We start from the raw sequence: 24,863 nt of genomic DNA, 5'->3' as shown, positions 1-24,863 counted from the left end.
GTGTGTGTGTGTGTGTGTGTGTGTGTGTGTGTGAGTGTGTGTGAGTGTGTGTGAGTGTGTGTGTGTGTGTGTGTGTGTGTGTGTGTGTGTGTGTGTGAGTGTGTGTGTGTGTGTGAGTGTGTGTGAGTGTGTGTGAGTGTGAGTGTGTGTGTGTGTGTGTGTGTGTGTGAAGGCAGTGAGAGCCTCTCCACTCAGTGCTCATTACCCTCCACAATGAGACCCTCTCATATCCAGAGCAGGAGGCTAAACAAAGAGACTCACACCCTCTTTACACCAATGATCAGGTGTGATGCAGCCGGTTGGATTTACCACATCGTGTTGTCAGGTTATGGGATTGCAGGTTAAATCAAGACACACAGAATTTTTCAGGCTTATTCAGAAGACTGATCTGCATGAATTAGTGCGGTGAGTGAGCTTTTAGCTTCCGTGCTAACGAAAACAGACGTGTGACGTCTCATCCTCAGGTTGTGGCTCCTGTCGGTGTCGGAGCCTCGGTGTGAGACGCTTCCATCCGTGATTGTTGTTTTTAAAACCTCTGTCAGAGCTGCAGCTTCGCTCTCAGAGGAAGCTTTGTGCTGGACAGGTGACAGGTGTGTCGTCAGTGTCTCTGAATGACGTCACAGCAGGAAAAGGGCGGTGTTGTGTTTACATGAATGCTGATCGGAGCTGGAGCCCATACAAAGTTTCCCTCCAGGTGAAGCTCACAGACCGGCCCCAAACCCTCGTCCCACACAGCAACAGTGTCAGTAACAAATACTGAGAAAGATAAATGATACATAATAATATGATACGTACAGTTTGAGATTTCCAAAAATGTACAAAATAGCAGAGTATGAAGTTTTCCACTGTCCTGAGAGAACCTGTAACAGGAAGACGCAGCTGAGATCGCAGCTTCATCAAAACATGGGGTCAACGTTAGGGAGGCCGCGACACGTCAACACAGCTGTTGTGTTTCATATAGATCTATAGATCCACGGTGAGCACAGGAGTCTCTCAGTACAATCCAATAGGAGCAGAGTGATGCCAAGAGTGTGTGAGGAGGGAGGAGGGAGGGAGGGAGGGAGGAGGGAGGGAGGGAGGGAGGGAGGAGGGAGGGAGGAGGGAGGGAGGAGGGGTGAGAGTGTCTCTATTAAACGTCGAGAGCAGCCAGCCAAACAGTTTCACAGCAATCAACACGGCTTAAATTTCCCTTCGATTTCCTGAGCAGGACGCTTGGCAGGGATTGATTCACGCTACCTAGCCCCACACACACACACACACACACACACACACACACACACACACACACACACACACACAATGTTCTCCTCCAGTCTGGTCTGGTCTAGCCTGGCCATCAACAGACAGTGGTATCATGTCCTCTGGATTCTCTTAATGTTCTGCTAATGCTCTCTAACAGCATTTAGTGGGAGACGAGATTGAAACATCGATTGTTGCTCCCGGATATGACTTTGACTTGATTTGTATATCTTGTGTAGATTGCCTCATGACAACAGTGTGTGTGTGTGTGTGTGTGTGTGTGTGTGTGTGTGTGTGTGGGTAAGGGTGGGGTGGCTAAGAAGCAAAGTTCCCCAGAGTGCAGACATTATTCATGAGTTCACTAAGTGGCTCGTCTGTAATGGAGGACGAGGCGGGGGCGTCTCCTGATACATCTTCATCAGAAACACTCACATTTAAATTCCTCATTCACCGTCACCTGCAGTAAACACATTAAAGCCCAACGCGTGACGAGCTCCACGTGCACAGACTGAAGCCTGAGGGATTTATATAAGACCACCATCATCTTACTGTTCTTCACTTTAAAGGAAAAGTTCAACGTTTTAGGAAGAATGTTTATTAGTGGACAGCACCATGAAGCTGGAGCTAGGTTAGCTTAGCTTAGCATAAAGAGTGGAAGCAGAGGGAAACTGCTAGCCTGGCTCATAACAGCAACTTTAACTCTCACTAATGTTTTTTTATTCCTCCGGCGACAGTCAGAGCGGCGGCCATTCTTGTTTCAGGCCGTCCGTCTCACATGATGTCTCAGTGACGCCCTGTCTGATGCTCAGTGTTTCTGTTGATCCACACACACACACACACACACACACACACACACCACACACACACACACACACACACTGTACGTGGTGTGACGTCACGTGCACAGACGCAGTGTCTGTTAGAAACCGGGGCTGAGCTCTGCGTGAAACGCCGCTCGCCTTCATGTCGGTCTGTCAGTACAGGGAGGAAGGAAAAACACACAGCATCATCATCATCATCACCATCACGTGGTCGGCTCTGTCCTCAGCTGCTGACGTGCTAATGATCACCTGACGCAGGTATTCAGCTTCACACAGAGCTGTGTAGACGTGTCAGTGCAGCAGGTAATTCTGGACGTGGAGCTGGACCCGTCTGGTTCCTGTGTGGTCCAGTTCCAGGGTTCAGGTCTGTGTTAGTCTTCCTGTTGCTGTGGTGTGGAGCAAAGTCCTCGTCCGTCAGACACGTATATGCAGCACAGGATCAGGGAAGTTAGTAATTACGCCCACTGACATCTCATTAGGGCTGGATTCATTAAAGCTCTGTACTTACAGGGGCGTGTCCGTCCCTGAATCATCCGTCAGTGTCAGGATCTGTGAAATTCTGCATTTTACATTCATTTTATGTAGAATTAGCTTTTTAAACTGACGTGTGACACGTCTGTGCATTGACCGCAGGTCACAGCCCTGTTCAGCTCTGATTTACAGAGAAGCTGCTGAGGTTTACAGGTGGAGAACGTCAGACTGACGGAGGTGTGTGCTGAACGCTTGTGTTTTTCAGTGTGTAAATTCAAAGCCCACAAACGCTGTGCCGTCAGAGCCACCAACAACTGTAAGTGGACCACCCTGGCCTCCATAGGGAAGGACATCATTGAGGATGAGGACGGGGTAAGTTTCACGTCAACAGTCTTTCCTTTATGACAGATCTTCAGGAACTATGGAGGAACTCTTGCTTTCTGACATTTGATGGTTGATTTTCTGGGGGAATACTGAAGTGTTTTCATTGTGTTGTGGTAAATTTGCTAATTTTAAAGAGTGAATATTGATGCAGAGCTTCAGCTTCCAGCCACTAAATCCTTTTCACGTACAGTTCATGGACTCATCGCTCTGAGAGAGAAGAGAGACTGTGTGTTTGAACTGTGTGTGTGTGTGTGTGTGTGTGTGTGTTGAACCTACAGATTGCGATGCCTCACCAGTGGTTGGAAGGCAACCTGCCCGTCAGTGCCAAGTGTGCCGTGTGTGATAAGACGTGTGGCAGCGTGCTCAGACTGCAGGACTGGCGCTGCCTCTGGTGTAAAGCTATGGTGAGGCTTCTGCCACTGAAACATGAAGTTTAAAATGTTTGAACAGAATCTGAAGAAACTTTAAAGAGGATTAAAATCATCACACAGAAGCTGGTGGAACGTCTCCTGGTGCAGATCACTTCCTGTCCCTCCATCAGTTTTCTATTAGAGACTTACAGCCTGTACACAAATATAATATATTGAATCTCCATATATAAAATATATGTACATGTAAAATATGAAAGTCCATCATAGATATTTTTAATATATGTACATATACAAACTACTGAGTATTTCATATATATTATAAACTTATATCTTCATAGATCCAGAGGATGTCTGTATGTCTGTAATGATGATAACAATAATAATAATAATAATAAACTTTATTTCACCTTTCATACAAGAAACGCAGCACAAAGTGCTTCACATGAATAAAAGACATGAGTGTAAAATGAGAGGAAATAAAGAATAGAATAATAAATCATGTGATAAGAGGTTTAGAATAAGTGCAGAGCAACGTGCAGAACGTCAGAGCGAATTCAAGTTAAAGATAAGTGAGTTTCAGTGAGCTGCTGATGTCTACAGATGCTGCGCTCCACAGCTTTGGGCTTTAACCTTATAGACATACAGTATATGGTGACATCACGCCTGATGTATGGTGACATCACGCCTGATATATGGTGACATCACGCCTGATGTATGGTGACATCACGCCTGATATATGGTGACATCACGCCTGATGTATGGTGACATCACGCCTGATATATGGTGACATCACGCCTGATATATGGTGACATCACGCCTGATATATGGTGACATCACACCTGATATATGGTGACATCACACCTGATATATGGTGACATCACGCCTGATGTAGAGACACATATGGTCATATATCACATTTCTTTCTGTCTCACATATTTCAAGACCTAATCAGTTATTTTACAGTGTTTCTGTCTGTATTTCCCAGTGTGTAAGTGTGTGTGTAAGTGTGTGTGTAAGTGTGTGTAAGTGTGTGTAAGTGTGTGTGTAAGTGTGTCTAAGTGTGTGTGTGTAAATGAGGTTAAGTGTGTGTCTGTACAGGAGTGCAGTTTGTTTGTGGATGTGTAGATTTTGTCTTTTTATATTTGCAGTCCTTTTCTCTGTTATAAAGAGTCGATCACTTTTTAAATGTTATTTTTATTCTTATTTTTCACAGGGACACTTTAACCATTAAAACAACAGCCAATCAGACAACTGTCAGCTGTTGTGTATTAATGTGAGCGTGGTGAATGATCATGTTTGTTTGCTGCTGTTCGTCCAGGTGCACACAGCCTGCATGGACCTGTACCCTCGCAAGTGTCCTCTGGGTCAGTGCAAAGTCTCCATCATTCCTCCTACAGCGCTCAACAGCATCGACTCAGACGGTAGGCACCACACACACACACACACACACACACACACACACACACACACACACACACCACACACACACACACACACAATCACCTGTGCAATCAGGCTGACTCATTCAGAGGGTCAGAGGTCGATGTCAGACGGCCCCTATGAGCAATCGCCACATTTCAGAGGTGAATAAATGAGATTTCACCTCATTTGGTCTGGCAGTGTCTTCTCTCTGAACTTTGACCTTCCGCTCCTTCACGTGGAGGAGACGGCAGCGGGGGAGGGAGGGATGATTCACTCTCGGTTTGATGGAGGCGTCGAGGTCCCGTTATCGCACACACACACAGCCGTCCAGAAGTCTGAGACCAGGTTTCTCATTCTCACAAACAGCTGGAGCGTGTGGCGGGAAACAGAACGACAGACAGTGTCATTATTTCCCCTCAGGGTAATTGATCTCAGCATCAGATCCGCACTCCGTTATCAGCTTCCTGCTAGTCATAAGTGGTATTAGACAGGGACAGGGCAGCTGCTCCAGGAAACCGGCTGTTTCTTGTGAAGCCAGGTGGTTTAAAAATAGCCTCATCTGACAGGTCGGTACACACCTCCGCTTTAAATAGAGCTGCAATCAAGACGTGTGTGTGAGGAGAATTATAATTAGACAGCTCCCAGCTCGCTGTCAAAGTGAGCGCGCAGACACCACCGAAGAAGAAGAAGAGCTCTGCAGAGACATACGAAGAACCCCAAGGCTCACCGTTCAACATTGTGTGTGTGTGTGTGTGTGTGTGTGTGTGTGTGTGTTTGCCAGAGCCCACATTAAACTCATTCTAGATGGAGATCAGCACCTGCAAGACAGACTCAGACAAGCATGTGTGATTGTATTACTGTTGCTGAAGCCACACATACACACACACACACACACACACAACACACACACACACACACACACACACACACACACACACACACACACACACACACACATACAGTCAGTGAGTCTGTGAAAAGCTGGCATCGGCTAATTGGTAGATGGATAAGAGAGAGAGAGAGAGAGAGAGAGAGAGAGAGAGAGAGAGGATGGGGAATCCAGATGAACGATGCATAAGACAAAAACAGAAAAAAGGAATAAATGAAAATAAAAGATATCTCTCTCTCTCTCTCTCTCTCTGTCTCTCTCTCTCTCTGTCTCTCTCCCTCTCCCTCTCTCTATCTCTCTCTCTCTCTCTCTCTCCACCTCCTCACGTGCCAGTGCCCCCCCCCCTGCCCAAATGCAGGCTGGGAAGTGTTTGGTTGTTATTGGCTGGGGGGCAGAGTGGAGCACGTGCTGGAGCGTCGTGACTCCCCCTCCCCTCCTTTCCTTTCCTCTCTCCTTCTCTTCCACTCGCCCTCGCTCCATCCATCCTTCACTGACAACATCACGGGGGGGGGGGGTGAAATCAAAGAGAGCAGACAGAGATTAGAGGGAAGAAGTGAAGGAGGATGAAGAGGAGGGTGGAGGCTCGAACATGAGACGGTGTTTGTGGAAGAACAGAAACGTCTTGTTGCTCGTCCACAGAGTTTGTGTTGATGCTCAGTGTATGTCGTGTGCTTGTTGTTTGTCGTGTTTGTCGTTTTTTGTTTGTCATGTTTGTCATGTATTTGTTGTGAATAGAATACATGTACACAAACACGATGATAGCACTGGGTGAAAATGGGACACTTGAGAAGCTTGTGAACAGGATACAGTCGCTGCATTTACAAAATACAAAATACTTCAATCCTACAACCTTAAAAAGAAAAACATCAGTCCATCATTTATCAGTCTCATAGGGGAGACACACAATCAGCAATAAATGGTAGACAGAAAATAACAGCAAAAATAATAATAGAATTAAGAATAAAAATAATAGCTGTACAGTAACCAGTTGTGAAGACCCCAGGCTTTCAGGGTTTAGACAAGTTTAAACATATTTGACGTTTTCATAGTGTTATCAGGTTCATTCACACCTGTTGACCCCAGCACACCTCACTACAAGTCTACATCATTTATCTTCAATACAACATTACACATGACAGGCGTTACATTCAGAGCTTCAAGAAACTGTGACAGTGTTAAAGAGGGTCAGTGGGGGCGTGTACTGTGACCATGATCTTACACTTTTCGCTTGAAGCATTAACCAGGTGTTTTGTTGCTGTTGCTGTGTATCCTCAGGATTCTGGAAAGCCACCTGCCCCCCCTCCTGTGCCAGTCCGCTCCTGGTTTTTGTCAATTCCAAAAGCGGAGACAACCAGGGAGTGAAGTTCCTACGGCGCTTCAAGCAGCTCCTGAACCCGGCTCAGGTCTTTGACCTGGTCAACGGCGGGCCGCACCTCGGGTGAGTGTTGATGTGTCCAGATGCAGACACATAAAAAAACATCCATAAATAAGCTTTTTATGTCGTTGTGGAAATCTGAAGTGTGCGTGTGTTTGTGTGTTTTCAGTCTGCGCCTATTTCAAAAGTTCGACAACTTCCGGATCCTGGTGTGCGGGGGGGACGGCAGCGTGGGCTGGGTCCTGTCAGAGATCGACAAACTCAACCTACACAAACAGGTAAGACACAGTGTGACAGACGAGGAGGGACGTCAACAGCTGTCATGAACAAACTGAAGCTGCACAGAGAGAGAATGATGTGTGTGTGGTCATGGTCATCTTAAAGACACACACCTATTATACACACACCAGCAGTCACACACACACACACACACACACACACACACACACACACACACACACACACACGCTGCCAGCCTCTATTCCCTGATGCCAAATAAACCCTCTGCTCGTGTTTCAGTGCCAGCTGGGGGTGTTGCCGTTGGGAACGGGCAACGACCTGGCGCGGGTGCTGGGCTGGGGCCCGTCATGCGACGACGACACCCAGCTGCCCCAGATCCTGGAGAAGTTAGAGCGGGCGAGCACCAAGATGCTGGACCGCTGGAGCATCATGACCTACGAGATCAAGATCCCGCCCAAACACAGCTGCCCCACCACGCCTGAGGGAGCCGACGACTGCCAGGTACTCGGAGGAGCTGACAGACATTCACATGCTTCAGTAGACACAGTGAAACCCAGCAGGGCCTCCAGACAGACAGGGCAGAGTGGGAGGAGCTGAGCGCTCGCTGGAAACACGGTCTGACATTTTCAATTCAGGTTCAGCTGAGGTTCAAAAGTCGACGGAGGAAGAGACATTTCTACTGAATAAGACATCCTCATTCTCTACTTTAATAAAAATCTGCTGCATTTTAAGTACTGATGAGAAAAATGGCAGAAGATTTACTTGTAGTTGTTTTATAACGGTAATAAACAAACATTTAATGTCTTTTTTAATGTATTTTCTCTCCAGTTTCATATTTCTGCCTATGAAGACTCAGTAGCTGCTCACCTCACGAAGATCCTCAACTCTGAGCAGCACTCTGTGGTCATCTCCTCTGCCAAGTGAGTGAGTGAGTGAGTGAGTGAGTGAGTGAGTGAGTGAGTGAGTGAGTGAGTGAGTGACGTGAGTGAGTGAGTGAGTGAGTGAGTGAGTGAGTGAGTGAGTGAGTGAGTGAGTGAGTGAGTGAGTGAGTGAGTGAGTGAGTGACGTGACGTGGCGTGGCGTGGCGTGGCGTGGCGTGGCGTGGCGTGGCGTGGCGTGACGTGACGTGACGACATGACCCCAAAGAGACACAAAATCACCAACTACAGACATTTTTTAACACGTGTGGGTTTCATTTGTATATTTCGGAAACTCCTTTTCTTTTATATAAAGGATAAAATGACAAAATAAGCAACAAACAGCTGCAGACAAATTATTCAAAAATAAAAACACAGTAAGAAATATGAAAAATATGTTTAAAGCTCCATATTTTCTTCTTCTTCTGTGTTTTATTTGAAGTGTTGATCCATAAGAAGACATAAAAACCATCTCAGTGTAGTTTTACTCCTCTCTCAGCCTTCTCTCTGAGATTCTGAGTGGAGGAGGGATACGACCACGAGCAGGAGGATCTAGTCCTTGTCAGTGAACTGTGATGTTTCCCTCCTCTCTCTCAGGATCCTGTGTGAAACAGTGAAGGACTTCGTTGCCAAAGTGGGGAAAGCCTATGAAAAAAGCTCAGAGAACGCAGAGGAGTGTGACACCATGTCTCTCAAAGTAAGCCTCACAAACAAAGTTGTTAACACCCATTATCCCTGTAAATGACATTTCTGCTAATTAGCTGCCTCCACTCTGCACCCCCCCCCCCCCCCCCACCCCCCCACCCCAGTGTGCCATCCTGAACGAGAAACTGGACTCCCTCCTCCAGACCCTCAACACAGAGTGCCAGGCTCTGCCTCCGCTCCCCCACTCCACCCCTCCCATCGTGGAGGAGGAGGAGGAGGACGAGGAGGAGGAGGGCGAGGAAGAGGCCAGCGAGGAGAGCCTGACGGAGCTGAAGGAGAAGCTGGAGGAGGAGGAGACGGAGAAAGGAGGAGGAGGGTCCCCGCACCAGCTGTTCAAGAGCAGGGAGCAGCTGATGCTGAGGGCCAACAGTCTGAAGAAGGCAGTGAGGCAGATCATAGAGCAGGCGGAGAGAGGTGAACACACCTGAACACACCTGAACACACCTGAACACACACTGAACACACCTGAACACACCTGAACACACCTGAACACACCTGAACACACCTGAACACACCTGAACACACGCTGAACACAAACGCTGAACACTGAACACTGAACACACACTGAACACACACTGAACACACACTGAACACACACTGAACACAAACGCTGAACACACGCTGAACACACACTGAACACACACACTGAACACACACTGAACACACCTGAAACACCTGAACACACGCTGAACACACACTGAACACTGAACACACACTGAACACACACTGAACACACACTGAACACAAACGCTGAACACACGCTGAACACACACACTGAACGCTGAACACACACTGAACACTGAACACACACTGAACACACGCTGAACACACACTGAACACTGAACACACACTGACACACTGAACACACACTGAACGCTGAACACACGCTGAACACACACTGAACACTGAACACACACTGAACACACACTGAACACTGAACACACACTGAACACACTGAACACACACTGGACACACACTGAACACTGAACACACACTGAACACACACTGAACACACACTGACACACACTGAACACTGAACACACACTGAACACACACTGAACACACACTGAACACTGAACACACACTGAACACACACTGAACACACGCTGAACACACACTGAACACTGAACACAACACTGAACACACACTGAACACACACTGAACACACTGAACACACACTGAACACACACTGAACACACACTGGACACACACTGAACACTGAACACACACTGAACACACACTGAACACACACTGGACACACACTGAACACTGAACACACACTGAACACACACTGAACACACACTGAACACTGAACACACACTGAACACACACTGAACACACGCTGAACACACACTGAACACTGAACACAACACTGAACACACACTGAACACACACTGAACACACTGAACACACACTGAACACACACTGAACACACACTGGACACACACTGAACACTGAACACACACTGAACACACACTGAACACACACTGAACACACACTGAACACTGAACACACACTGAACACTGAACACACACTGAACACAAACGCTGAACACACACTGAACACACACTGAACACTGAACACACACTGAACACTGAACACACACTGAACACTGAACACACACTGAACACTGAACACACGCTGAACACAAACGCTGAACACACACTGAACACACGCTGAACACTGAACACAAACGCTGAACACTGAACACAAACGCTGAACACATGCTGAACACACACTGAACACTGAACACACACTGAACACACACTGGACACACACTGAACACTGAACACACACTGAACACACACTGAACACACACTGAACACAACGCTGAACACACACTGAACACACACTGAACACGGAACACACACTGAACACACACTGAACACTGAACACTGAACACACACTGAACACAAACGCTGAACACACACTGAACACACACTGAACACTGAACACAAACGCTGAACACATGCTGAACACACACTGAACACTGAACACACACTGAACACACACTGGACACACACTGAACACTGAACACACACTGAACACACACTGAACACAAACGCTGAACACACACTGAACACACACTGAACACTGAACACACACTGAACACTGAACACACACTGAACACAACACTGAACACACGCTGAACACTGAACACAAACGCTGAACACACGCTGAACACAAACGCTGAACACACACTGAACACTGAACACACACTGAACACACACTGAACACACACTGAACACACACTGAACACAAACGCTGAACACACGCTGAACACACACTGAACACTGAACACACACTGAACACACACTGAACACACACTGAACACAAACGCTGAACACACGCTGAACACAAACGCTGAACACACACTGAACACTGAACACACACTGAACGCTGAACACACGCTGAACACACACTGAACACTGAACACTGAACACACACTGAACGCTGAACACACACTGAACGCTGAACACACGCTGAACACACACTGAACACTGAACACACACTGAACACACACTGAACACACGCTGAACACACACTGAACACTGAACACACACTGAACACACACTGAACACTGAACACACACTGAACACACACTGAACACACACTGGACACACACTGAACACTGAACACACACTGAACACACACTGAACACACACTGAACACACACTGAACACTGAACACACACTGAACACTGAACACACACTGAACACAAACGCTGAACACACACTGAACACACACTGAACACTGAACACACACTGAACACTGAACACACACTGAACACACACTGAACACACACTGAACACTGAACACACACTGAACACTGAACACACGCTGAACACAAACGCTGAACACACACTGAACACACACTGAACACTGAACACAAACGCTGAACACTGAACACAAACGCTGAACACATGCTGAACACACACTGAACACTGAACACACACTGAACACACACTGGACACACACTGAACACTGAACACACACTGAACACACACTGAACACACACTGAACACAAACGCTGAACACACACTGAACACACACTGAACACTGAACACACACTGAACACACACTGAACACTGAACACTGAACACACACTGAACACAAACGCTGAACACACACTGAACACACACTGAACACTGAACACACATGCTGAACACACACTGAACACTGAACACACACTGAACACACACTGGACACACACTGAACACTGAACACACACTGAACACACACTGAACACAAACGCTGAACACACACTGAACACACACTGAACACTGAACACACACTGAACACTGAACACACACTGAACACTGAACACACACTGAACACACGCTGAACACTGAACACAAACGCTGAACACACGCTGAACACAAACGCTGAACACACACTGAACACACACTGAACACACACTGAACATACTGAACACCCAGCTGACCCACAGTCTCACTGTCTGTTCCGCCAGACAAACACACACCTGACTGTCCTCTCCTCCCCGTCTCCTCCCCCGTCTCCTCCCCCGTCTCCTCCCCGTCTCCTCCCCCGTCTCCTCCCCGTCTCCTCCCCGTCTCCTCCCCCGTCTCCTCCCCCGTCTCCTCCCCGTCTCATCCCCGTCTCCTCCCCCATCTCCTCCCCCGTCTCCTCCCCGTCTCCTCCCCCGTCTCCTCCCCGTCTCATCCCCGTCTCCTCCCCCATCTCCTCCCCCGTCTCCTCCCCGTCTCCTCCCCGTCTCCTCCCCCGTCTCCTCCCCCGTCTCCTCCCTGCAGTGGTGGACGAGCAGAACGCCCACACGGACGACACCGAGCTGCCGTCCCCCCTCGAGTTCAGGAAGGACAGCGAGGAGGAGAACAGGGACAGCGAGAAGGACGAGGACACCAAGGAACTGGAAGCAGTGCCCTGTAAGTCCAGCTCTGTGTCAGACCTCTGACCTGGTCCTGCTCCAAGTCTGAGACCAGGGCCCGGTTTCACAAAAACCTTTAAGTTAAAGGGATAGTTTGGGTTTCTTATGTGCTCTACCAGGTGAGCCACTGAGGAGCCCCTTAGTTATTCTTAAGGAATCACTTAAAGTCAGTTCAGACCTTAGAGACCAAACTGAAGGTTCCTGTGATTATATCTTAACATCATGTCTGAGTTCATGGTGATAAATGAAGAGGTTGAAAATCACAACAAGAGTTTGAACCTGATGGAGCGTCAATGAGAGGAATTGATTTCTCTCTATAGATCTGATCGGCATCAGTCTGTGATTGGATCTGATCACTCCTCTTCAGCGCCTCTACGGTTAATGACGCTCTGTGGTTTGATGCGTCGGGATCTTTCCAGTCGATTATCGCTGAAGTATTTCATGTCGATCGATCAGCTGTGTGAGCGTCTGCTGAACACTGGGCTGAGGTTTCCATGACAACAACAGGGGGAGGGAGAGAGAGCGCCGCACTTCTTTAATGTTGTTCTTTTAAGACATTTTGTTTTTACTTCTGGCAACTTTGTTCTCAGGTATCACTAACGCTAATGTTAGCAAACTAACGGTCTCCATGGAAACTGTAGAATTTTACTGCTGTAAAATCTCTTTTGTTGCTGCAAATGCCTTAACAAAGGAAACCCTTTAAGAGGTTCTGTACAACAACCTTCAGTAACTCCCTCAGCTGAGGAGAAAGTGTGTGTTCAGCGTCGGACTTAAGTAGAAAACTTAAGGGGTTTTGTGCAGCTGGACTCTGGATCCTGCTTGATGCATTTCCATCCGGGGCCTTGTAACTTGTCCTGTTTCCTGTTTGAGTCCCAACGCTTCGACTCTGCCAGCTGTCATTTATTAATTAGTGGTTGAAACCTATTTTGAATTTGACTTTTCTCTGCTGACAGTGGAGAACGTGAAAAGAGACAAAGATGGAGGAAGATTATTGTTCTCTGTGAAGTGAATAGGAAATCACACAGGATTTAAATGTCACCACCTTGTGGACATCACACTCTCTGCAGCTCAGAGAACCAGACACACAGCTAATGGAAAAAAAGAAAAAAAGTGCTGCTGACGCAAATGATGTTTCCTGTCATAAATAAACTGAAGGATTAGTGGTAAAAGTGCGTGGAGAAGCCCGTCTCTCCTGTGATGTTCCACCTCTCGCCCCGGGCCGAGCTGTTTATCTGTCCGCTCTGTGGCAACGGAAAACTTCTTTAATAATAAATGGTACCTGTGGAAACTGTGGCGGCGGGGGCCACTGTAAAGTCTGTTTATGTGCATCTGTACGTGTGGCGGCTTTGTATGTAGATGCACATGTGTGTTACTGTGTGAATGTGCCTCCACGGGAGTGTGTGTGTGTGTGTGTGTGTGTGTGTGTGTGTGTGTGTTGTGTGTGTGTGTGTGTGTGTGTGCTGGCCACAGGATGTGTTATTGTCTTAGGGGCAGAAGTTCTTCCTGTTTATCATGGAGCTGCTTCCTTCCTTCCACACATTTTTCAGCCGTTGGCGGCATCAGTCAAACCCTCTTCTTTGTGTCCTCTCCTTGTTTCCTCTCGTTGCCTCCTTACTCCTTCCTGACCTGGACACAAATCAGAAAACTCTCGACGTGAACACAAGAGACTGTGACTTGTGGTTTGGTCAAATCCTAATGTTTCTGTGAATGTCAGTGTCACATGATGTCGACTCTGTCACATTCAAACATTCAGAAGATGTTGTTGTGGATGAATCTGAAGACAAGAGAAGTTATACATAACCATTTTTTTTTTTTTTTAATCTGTATGATTTTAATGATGATGTCATATCAACACCTCATGCTTTAATCCTTCAGATTAAAAGCTTCAATTTCACAAGAAGAAACTGACTAAAACAACAAAACACAACAATTATAGCTCATGTTAAACAATCAGAGTTGTGTGTGTGTGTGTGTGTGTGTGTGTGTGTGTGTGTGTGTGTGTGTGTGTGTGTGTGTGTGTGTGTGTGTGTGTGTGTGTGTGTGTGTGTGTGTGTGTGTCCAGCTGCAAAGAGTCCGTGTTCTCCAACAGAGAGGAGGGTGAGTCGCAGCACTCAGTCCTACGGCTCCTTCACCATCACCCCGTTCACCACCAGCAAGGAGAACCTCCCCGTGCTCAACACACGCATCATCTGCCCTGGTACACACACACACACACACACACGCACGCACGCACGCACACAAACACGCACACACACACACGCACGCACACGCACACACACACACACACACACAAACACGCACACACACGCACACACACAAACACGCACACACACACACGCACGCACGCACGCACACAAACACACACACACACGCACGCACGCACACACACGCACACACACAAACACGCACACACACACGCACGCACGCACGCACGCACACACACAAACACGCACGCACACACAAACACACGCACCCACACACGCACGCACACACACACAAACACGCACGCACACACACACAAACACGCACACACACACACACGCACACACACACATACACAGACGATAAGTTTTATATGTTAAAATGTCCATACAGCGTAAAGACATTTCAACTCAGCTCTGTTTGTGTGTGTGTGTGTGTGTGTGTGTGTGTGTGTGTGTGTGTGTGTGTGCATGTGTGTGGTTGCGTGTGTGTGTGTGTGTGTGTGTGTGTGTGTGTGTGTGTGTGTGCAGGCTTGCGGGCAGGTCTGGCTGCCTCCATCGCTGGCAGCTCCATCATTAGCAAGATGCTGCTGGCGAACATCGACCCCTTCGGAGCCACGCCTTTCATCGACCCCGACCTGGACTCACTGTGAGAGACACATCTGTCTGTCTCTGCACATCTGTCTGTCTCTGCATCTGTCTGTCTCTACATCTGTCTGTCTCTACATCTGTCTGTTTATCCACATCTGTCTGTCTCTGCATCTGTCTGTCTCTACATCTGTCTGTTTATCCACATCTGTCTGTCTTTGCATCTGTCTGTCCTCCACATCTGTCTGTCTCTGCATCTGTCTTTCTCTGCACATCTGTCTTTCTCTGCACATCAGTCTGTCTCTGCACATCTGTCTGTATCTACACATCTGTCTGTCTCTACATCTGTCTTTCTCTACATCTGTCTCTCTATTTATCTTTGATGTGTGAGTTTGTGAGCTCACTGACTGTGTGTGTGTGTGTGTGTGTGTGTGTGTGTGTGTGTGTGTGTGTGTGTGCAGAGAGGGCTACATGGAGAAGTGTGTGATGAACAACTACTTTGGAATCGGCCTTGATGCTAAAATCTCCCTGGAGTTCAACAACAAGCGAGAGGAGCATCCGGAGAAATGCAGGTGAGAAGAATGATCCAACACCAACGATAGATATGTTGTTAATAGAATCTAACGACATGAGTGTGATGGTGTAAAGTGAGAGAGAGGAGGAGGTGTCTGAGTCTCTGGTACCTGAACACACCCTGTGCTCCCTCTCAGGAGTCGGACCAAGAACATGATGTGGTACGGTGTTCTGGGCACGAAGGAGCTTCTGCAGAGAACCTACAAGAACCTGGAGCAGAAGGTCCAGCTGGAGGTGAGACAGCAGAGCGTGACGGTTCAAAAGGTTTAATGAACTGAGACACCTGAGTGGCTCTGAAAATCTTTGGACCCAGACAGCTGAAGCCTGGAGCAGCGGCTGCGTCCACACCACGACGCTTTCGCTTCAAAACGCATCTCTTTTGCTTTTACGTTTTCTCGTCCCGTCCACACGACTCACAGAAAACTGAGACTTTCAGAAACTCTGCTGGTCCTGTGTTAGTCTGAAAACTCCGGGGTTGTGTTTTTACTTCAGGTCCAGAAGTAACAATTAAAGTTTAAGCAATTCAAAGGTTCATTAAAATACCATTTTTTCCATCTTGTACAAAATTATTTTCAATAAAGCTTCATTTTTAGGAAGTTATAATGAAATGAAAGGGACACTGATGTGAGACAGAGTTTTATATATACTATTGCTATATATATATATATATATACTATATTGGCCTTAAAGTGAATTAAAGGTAGAGAAACATATTAGATCTGATGTTGATGAATCTGAGCTCTGACTGGTTCTTTCTCGTGGTTCCCAGTGTGACGGTCAGTACATCCCCCTGCCCAGCCTCCAGGGCATCGCCGTCTTAAACATTCCCAGCTACGCAGGCGGGACCAACTTCTGGGGCGGCACCAAGGAGGACGACGTGAGTACATGTACCGTCCTCCGGATGTTCACCCCCCCTTCTCTCTCTCTCTCTCTCTCTCTCTCTCTCTCTCTCTCACTGGGAAGACAACCTGGATCCTGGTTTAACATGACCCTGACAGCCTGGAGGTGGAGGGGTGGTTACAGAGATGTTTGTCCTTGTTTGTTTAAGGCTCCGAGCACAAGGGCTGCTGAGGGATTAGAGTGTCAGTTTACACACACACACACACACACACACACACACACATCCCTGCAGAGGTTACCCTTGGACACACACATACAGTATGTGCATTTGGTGTTATGTAACTGTTTTGCTGGAGAGGAGGAAACAGAAACAGGGAGAGGACATTTAGTTAAACTTAGTCATCATGAGCGCACACACACACACGCACACACACGCACACACCACACACACACACGCACACACACACACGCACACACACACAGACACACACACACAGACACACACACACAGACACGCACACACACACACGCACACACGCACACACACACAGACACACACACACAGACACACACACACAGACACACACACACACACACACACACACACACACACACACATACACACACACACACACGCACACACACACACACACACACACACACACACACACACACACACACACACACACACACACGCACACACACACACACATACACAGTCGTACATTACAATCATAAGTTGTCTCCTGGTTCAATCAGCTGTGGTTTCCCTCTAGTGGCCGCAGCCCTGAACAGCCACACGGAGCCTCTCTGCTCTGACCTTTTCATGGGCAGTTTCCTGAGCACAGATCAATACCGGACTCTTTGTGGGAGCTTCTTCTTTCAGAAACGATGTATTTCTCATTCAGGCTCCGGAAGAACTGAGCTGACCGGGAGGGAAATGTCTCCTCTGAGGGACAGAGATGTGCGCTCACAAATCCTCCCTGTCACAGTTACATTAGAGGCTGGTTTTAAGGCTCAGTTTCTGAATACAGGCTGTGTGCATTTCTCTGTGGACTGAGGCTTTGATACTTTCACAGTATTAATATAGAAGCTAGAGCTGATCTATAATCACACTACACATGGACACACACCTTTACACTGGAGGAGCTTTCATGAACTTCTTCAGTAGAAACTGATGCTTCCTGACTGTGATCTTTGTGCAGATCTTCTGCGCTCCGTCCTTTGACGATAAGATCCTGGAAGTCGTGGCTGTGTTTGGGAGTATGCAGATGGCCGTGTCCAGAGTCATCAAGCTGCAACACCACCGCATAGCACAGGTGAGGACACACACGAAGAACAATACACAAGGGAAAGTACACGCGTGAGGAATATGTGTAGCTGATGTTTGTTTCTTTGGCTGAACTAGTGTCGAACAGTGAAGATTACCATCCTGGGAGATGAGGGCGTTCCCATTCAGGTGGACGGTGAGGCCTGGATCCAGCCGCCGGGAGTCATCAAGATCCAGCACAAGAACCGGGCTCAGATGCTCACCAGAGACCGGGTGAGACTCAGAGAGGGAGGGGGAGGGGGAGTGGAGCTAAAGAACAGCTTCACATGACGTCCTCCTCCTTTGATTCTCCCTGCAGGCGTTTGAGAACACGTTGAAGTCGTGGGAAGACAAGCTGAAGTACGATAAGCCTCCTCTGCGGCCTCACCTCTACCCACAGCAGTCTGTGGACCTGGCCACGGAGGAGGAGGCCGCCCTGGTGCAGATGTGCGCCCGAGCTGCAGAGGAGCTCATCACAAGGTAAACACGTTCAGCCATGAATATCAGGTCCAGGAAGTGAATCACACCCTCTGACATGTGCTCCGTCTGATCACAGGATATGTGAGGCTGCAAAGACCAATGGGCTTCTGGAGCAGGAGCTGGCTCATGCTGTTAATGCTGCATCTCACGCCATCAACAAGACACACCCCAAGTTTCCAGAGGTGAGCAACTCAACATGCAGCTGTTTTTATTCTGGGCGAGCTTTAGGATGTTGCTGCATTTCAGATTCAAACAAACACTGTCAGGAATCTCCTCAGAGGCTGCAGCTGCAGTTTGAACCTTGTTGAGACGTTGCACACATGGAAGTCACAGGGACGAGTGAGAGCTGTTTAATGGGAGATTTCTACTGTCTGAATACTGTGTGTGTGTGTGTGTGTGTGTGTGTGTGTGTGTGTGTGTGTGGGTGTGTGGTAGAGACAAACAGTATATAAGTTTATTGTAAATATCACTGAAGCTGTGGGGGCCACTCAGGGTTCGTCACCTCGGGTTAGCCAGCTACTTTATTCTGTGTATTATTTTGGCCTGAAGTTGTTGCTTCCAATATAATTTTTTTTCTGGTAATAATAGATGACCTCACTGATAAGTCAGTGTTTTAACTTTGGTTTTGGGACCAAGGCACCTTTGTGTTGCGCTCCCGTTCCCGTTGACTGGAGCGTAACGTACAGGAGGCCGGTAACCCTCATGTGATTTCAGGCTGAGCTTTAAGAAGTCGTGACAAAACAAAAATAACTTCAAATATATTCACACTTACTATCTGTAGTATTAAGAATTGTTCACTTTTAGCTGCTTCTTTACAGTTCTCAAGGTTCGTTTGTTTCATATGTTGCTGCACGTTAAACCACTAAAACGATCCTGTTATAAACTGAACAACCAGCTTGTTAAATAAAGTCAGTGTGTGTGTTGGACGAACTGTACGATGGGAGAGATTTCACTAAATGAGCGTTGTGTCTGTTTCCAGAGTCTGACCAGGAACACAGCGATAGAGGTGGCCAGCACTGTCAAGGCTCTGTACAACGAGACCGAGTCTCTTCTGCTGGGCAGAGTCTCTCTGGTCATTATCACTTCATCGTTAATCAGTTTCTTCTACTTTCGCTCCATATTATGTCACGTTTCAAACACATTACAGTGTTAAAGGTGCTGCCTGGAGCTGATCTCAGTTTGTTTTCTCCTTCTTTGCAGCAACTGGACCCGCCAGAGGAGGAGCAGCTGTCCGGCGCTCTGCAGAGTGTGGAGTTGGAACTGGGCAAACTGGGAGAGATCCCCTGGCTCTACCACATACTGCAGCCCAACGACGAGGAGGTGAGCAGCCTCATCACACACGGACACACAGGCATGAACACGGACACTGCTGCCCCACAGAGGCAGAGCGCAGTAACTACAGCAGCACAGAGCTCCAGACAAGAGCATTTCAAGTTTCCAGACTGTAAAACAGGAAGTTTCTTTTTAGGCTGATTAGTTTACCCCAAAAAATCACTGCAGCTTTTCTAGTTAATTAGTTTGTTTAATAAAATGACCCTCAGTTTGATTATTATTTACAGTCAAGTGTGTCTGTGACTAGTTTTTATTAATATTTATATTGAAATAAATGGAATATATTACTTTGCAATGTAATACATTGACGAATGGTTCAAAGGTCAGAGCGTCAAAAAATGAAAAGGAAGCGACTGAGATCCACTGAACTAATCTACAAAGTGATTTAGCTGCTGCTTTATTTCATTATGTGTAATAACAAACTGAAAACCAAAGTGTGACTTTACCAGAATGGATATTTTTCATTTACACAAACAGAAAATCAACCACTAATCACAGCTTTAGTTTTAGCTGATGTTTAGCTCTGTTTACTCAGACAGAGAGCAGTAACTCCACAGCTGGAGTACTCACTGTATTTTCACTTGGTTTTTAGGTCCATGTTGTAGCTACAGCAAAATTAAAAAGCTGTTTTCACTGAAATGACACATTTCTGTGGCACAATACTTTCACATATACTGAGTTAAACCTAATACGATGCAGTTTAAACAGCAGTCCTGCCATAAAGCCTCGATACAACTCTCTGGTCATTTTGGAGGCTGCAGTTTGTGGTGCTGTTGAATTAAATAGTTTTAAACTGACAGGTGTTTCTATCATTTTGTTCGCTTCATTTATATAAATGAGAGTCGGCGAAATAACAGAAACAGCTCAGTAAAGTTCAGCAGCACCACATCTGTCAGTGAATATCAACAAACTGAACATTAAGACTATCATGAAGGAACTTAAGGCTAAAGTTAGAAACTAGCTAACATTAGTTAGCTAGACTGTAACTAGCTAACATTAGTTAGCTAATATTAGTTAGCTAGACTGTAACTAGCTAACATCAGTGTTCATCCGTAGATACTTGACACAATCTAATTCAGAAACTCTGAAGGTAAGAAAGTGTATTAAAGGAGCTACATAGTTAGCTGCTGCTACTAGCATTTAGCTACAGTGTCTGTGTGACACACTGAGCAGAGATTTGAGGGCGGAGCCACTGATGGAGTGAGGCAGGCAGATGGTAAAGTCCACTTCAGTCACAAGAGTCTCCAAACATGAATCTGAGAAATATATTCTAATATTTACATTGACAGGTAATAAGATTATATAAATGTTTCAACTTTCTATTTCTATTATATATTCTATGTTTATAGATTCAAAACAGATGCAGGTTTTAACCAAACTTCCTGAGCAGTAGTTATTGCGTTTTGCCTTTGTAGGGCAACATATACACACCAGAGTCTGTAACGTCACCAACACTCTGTTTTACTCCTAAGTTAAAGTTAAAGCTACACACACATGTACAGAAGTGTCTGTTCGGTGTAACATGGCTCCAGGTAACGGGAGAGCTGAGTAGCTAAATGAAAGGCTATAGGTTGACTGTGCTTATGTACCAGGACCACTCTCTGGGTTACGGCAAGAGGAACAGTCGCAGCAGCATGTTTCGCATAGTCCCCAAGTTCAAGAAGGAGAAGGCCGCCAAGAAGACGAGCCCTCAGTCAGGTAGGGCTGTGCCTCCGTTTGCCTCAGTAGACTGGAACAGACGGACTGACTCAGTCGCTCAGTCCCAGTCTGTCCCATCTGCCACGTTAAAGCCTTTTAATTTGAAAGGATGGTAGCATTAAATCAAAACGTGGTTCAAACAGTCACAGTATGAAGTTTAAGTTGAAATAGAATGAATGTTGTTTTGTTTCCTTTATCTCAGCGGCTGCAGAAATCACACACTCGGGTTATTAAACGCTCGCACTAGCAGGTTAGCGCCAGGTGCTACCATCCTTCACTCAGTCACTGCTACCAAGGTGACGATGAAGGTTCACTCACAAAATAAACAAACTCTGTTCTACCACCGATCGTCACGGTCGCCTCCCACCATGTCCCTCGCTGCCATCACATCACAGTCTGTGTGTGAAGGTATCAGTGTTACATCCCACAGTCTGACCCTGACCATCACCCCCCCCCCCCCCGCTCCATCCATGCTCCCATCCACCCGTCAGCGTGGCTTCAGAGGGCACAGAGAAGAACGGGGAGAACGAATCCCTGCAGGGACACAAACCAGCTGGTGTTAGTGGCTTATTGAAGAATCACAACAGTCCACGAGCTTTTTTACACATTAACAGTCAGATCAGGTGAGAGAGAGTAAGCCCCTCCTCCTCTGGTAGCGGGTGGGTTCCTGACTAGCTGGGCTGTATTTCCTGCCTCCTTTACCTCCTACTATTTCTGTGTGTTTCTGATCTGGTCTGCCGTCCAGTATGCATGCCCCCAGCCCCCAGCCTTCCTGGAACGCCGTTGGCCTCGTTCTGACCAACCTTTGGCCTCTGTCACACTCCTCCCTCCTCCGCCCGCTGCAGCCACCGCTCTCCCGCTCACCCCCCCCTTTTGTTATTTTTCCTCCATCTTTTCCTTCAGTGATTCACCACGACTTGTGTCCATCTGTGAGGTCGTGTGACGACGTGTTCACACCTGAGTGAGAGGTGACTGTGTGTGTGTGTGTGTGTGTGTGTGTGTACCTGCGAGGCGCTCTGAGCCTCTCTCTGCTCTGCTCCGTGTGTGTGTGTGTTTATGTGTGTGTGTGTGTGTGTGTGTGTGTGTGTGTGTGTGTGTGTGTGTGTGTGTAGTGGAGAGGTGGGGCACAGAGGAGGTGGGCGTCTGGCTGGAACAGCTGAGTCTGGGGGAGTACAGAGACACCTTCATCCGACACGACATCCGAGGCTCGGAGCTGCTGCACCTGGAGAGGAGGGACCTGAAGGTAAACACACACACCTGTTCACACACCTCAGTCCCTCGGTGAATCTGTGTGACCCCCCCCCCCCCCCCCCCCGTCTCCTCTCAGTCTGGTTCTTGCGCTCTTTAACCTGTCGGGTGTCTCCCTGTCTTCGCCGCCTCGCTGCATTGCTCTGCTTGGCTTCTTCTGTCTGATCGTTGCTTTGTGAAAGAGACTCGCTGTGACCCACTAACACTGTCTCTGCTCCGAGGGGAAGCCTACAGGGGGGGGGGCAGACTGAGCTGGGCTGGTTGTACAGGGCTGAAGTCAGGAAGTGAAGCCAGACTGTGAATCCAAAAGAAAGAAAGAAAGGTGTCGTCCTGCAGAGTTTCCAGGAGCTTGAAATGAGCCACACAGATATACAACAGATCACATCTTGTCTTGACTTTGCACGGGCTGCAAAGAAGTGAAAAACAAGCTCCCTTCCTAATAAAGATCATGTGACATAGTGTTGGAGTTCCACAGGTTTTTAATTTTGTTTTCTGTCAAAAAAAAAGTTGCATTGTTCTGCCAAATATATCAACATCAACAATGTTTTTACATGAACTCAAACATATTTGGATTTGACCAATATATCTGTGATAAGTGAATGTTGGCCTGCGAAGTCAGACAGCGGTAGAAAAGCTGAAGCTCAGAAGAAACTGGGTTTAACCGGAACATTGGATTATTTTACAATAAAAAAAAATAATACTTCACATCGACCTTTGGAAAACTGCAGAGAATAAGACAGTCAACAAACCAAGTGGGTTCTTTCAGCTTTCCATCCACCATTTTTAAATAATAATAATAACATTAATGATAATTACCTTGAATGAAATAGTAAATGAATTTACACCTGAATACATTTCAATAAGAGATTAATAAAAGTAGCTGAATTACACCAAACTGTGACTTTTACTAGAGTCAAAAACTGAAGTAGCAGCTACCGCTACTCCCCGGAGCTAACGTTAGCATGTTTGCCTTTTAGCACGACTAGTTGAGCTGTTTTCATCCTCCATGATGGGATTTATCTTCTTCTAAATGAAATTAAACAAAATATTAGTTCCCTGAAGTTAACATGTGTATGACAGTTGAGGCTAGCTGTGGCTATCTCTATAGCTATGTTGTATATAATATATAAACTATTCGTTTCTATGATCTAAAACTGACAAAAATTCATTTTTGTCCTAATATGTAGTCACTGTATTTTGGCTTTGTAGGGAAGAATAACTAAATAACAGCTTTTTAACACACAGTTACACGACACCTGTGTTCGTTCCCGTTGTTGACACTCTTCACGCAGAAGCACAAATGTGAACCTCAAGGTGGCGCTAGAGGAAAGCTCTGGATCGTCAGGCTCATCCATCCAGTAGTTGTCAAGGTGATTGACTCTGTCACAGAGAAGTCACCCGGCCGACAGACGGCGGCGGCCTGACGATGACTTCACGATATGAAGAATCTTTTTCCTTCCTCTCAGACTTACAGAAGAAACAACGAGCGAGTTGGTGCAGTCTGAAAACTTCTCCCTCTGAGGTCTGAGAGGATTTTCTCGATTCCTGCATCATTTCTTAAGATAATACCCAAGTGTTTATATCACAATCTTCAGAACTACCTTTTTCTTCTTGTTCTTTACACTGAGCAAAACTGAAGCCTGTTTTTTTTTTTTTTTTAATTCTCCAAATCTCATGTGAAATCAAACCTTTAATGATGTGGATGAATTGTTTTGGTGCTTGAAACGTCTTCACCAAAGTCTTAGATTCATAGAAATAGAGCAACATGTGAGTAAAGTAGTAGAAACATGTATAATAAATGCAAAGTGTTGTCTGTCACTCTGCTCTTACACTCCAGCTGCAGCTGTGAGTCA

At 46.7% G+C, this 24,863-nt stretch overlaps 1 protein-coding gene across 11 annotated transcripts in view; it reads left to right on the top strand.

Moving 5' to 3' along the window:
• Positions 1–24,863, top strand: part of dgkh (diacylglycerol kinase, eta) — a 59,827-nt gene that overhangs the window by 31,452 nt on the left and 3,512 nt on the right. For 6 of the 11 annotated variants that reach the window (XM_056389239.1, XM_056389236.1, XM_056389235.1 and 3 more), the window contains 23 exons: positions 2,797–2,903; positions 3,194–3,319; positions 4,605–4,707; positions 6,873–7,035; positions 7,142–7,250; positions 7,492–7,713; positions 8,041–8,132; positions 8,727–8,826; positions 8,939–9,248; positions 12,608–12,739; positions 14,804–14,938; positions 15,474–15,591; positions 15,992–16,102; positions 16,241–16,337; positions 16,873–16,980; positions 18,149–18,262; positions 18,352–18,486; positions 18,572–18,732; positions 18,809–18,914; positions 19,712–19,804; positions 19,933–20,052; positions 21,657–21,762; positions 22,875–23,005. In XM_056389239.1, the coding sequence (XP_056245214.1) occupies positions 2,797–2,903; positions 3,194–3,319; positions 4,605–4,707; positions 6,873–7,035; positions 7,142–7,250; positions 7,492–7,713; positions 8,041–8,132; positions 8,727–8,826; positions 8,939–9,248; positions 12,608–12,739; positions 14,804–14,938; positions 15,474–15,591; positions 15,992–16,102; positions 16,241–16,337; positions 16,873–16,980; positions 18,149–18,262; positions 18,352–18,486; positions 18,572–18,732; positions 18,809–18,914; positions 19,712–19,804; positions 19,933–20,052; positions 21,657–21,762; positions 22,875–23,005 (2,999 nt within the window). Of the gene's footprint in view, positions 1–2,796; positions 2,904–3,193; positions 3,320–4,604; positions 4,708–6,872; positions 7,036–7,141; positions 7,251–7,491; positions 7,714–8,040; positions 8,133–8,726; positions 8,827–8,938; positions 9,249–12,607; positions 12,740–14,803; positions 14,939–15,473; positions 15,592–15,991; positions 16,103–16,240; positions 16,338–16,872; positions 16,981–18,148; positions 18,263–18,351; positions 18,487–18,571; positions 18,733–18,808; positions 18,915–19,711; positions 19,805–19,932; positions 20,053–21,634; positions 21,763–22,874; positions 23,006–24,863 lie in introns of all 11 variants that reach the window. The other 5 variants (XM_056389237.1, XM_056389242.1, XM_056389246.1 and 2 more) reach the window with 3 other exon arrangements.

This window comes from Seriola aureovittata, chromosome 11, assembly GCF_021018895.1.
Source record: "Seriola aureovittata isolate HTS-2021-v1 ecotype China chromosome 11, ASM2101889v1, whole genome shotgun sequence".
Taxonomy (NCBI): Eukaryota; Metazoa; Chordata; class Actinopteri; order Carangiformes; family Carangidae; genus Seriola; species Seriola aureovittata.
This window is presented reverse-complemented; position numbering and strand designations above follow the sequence as displayed.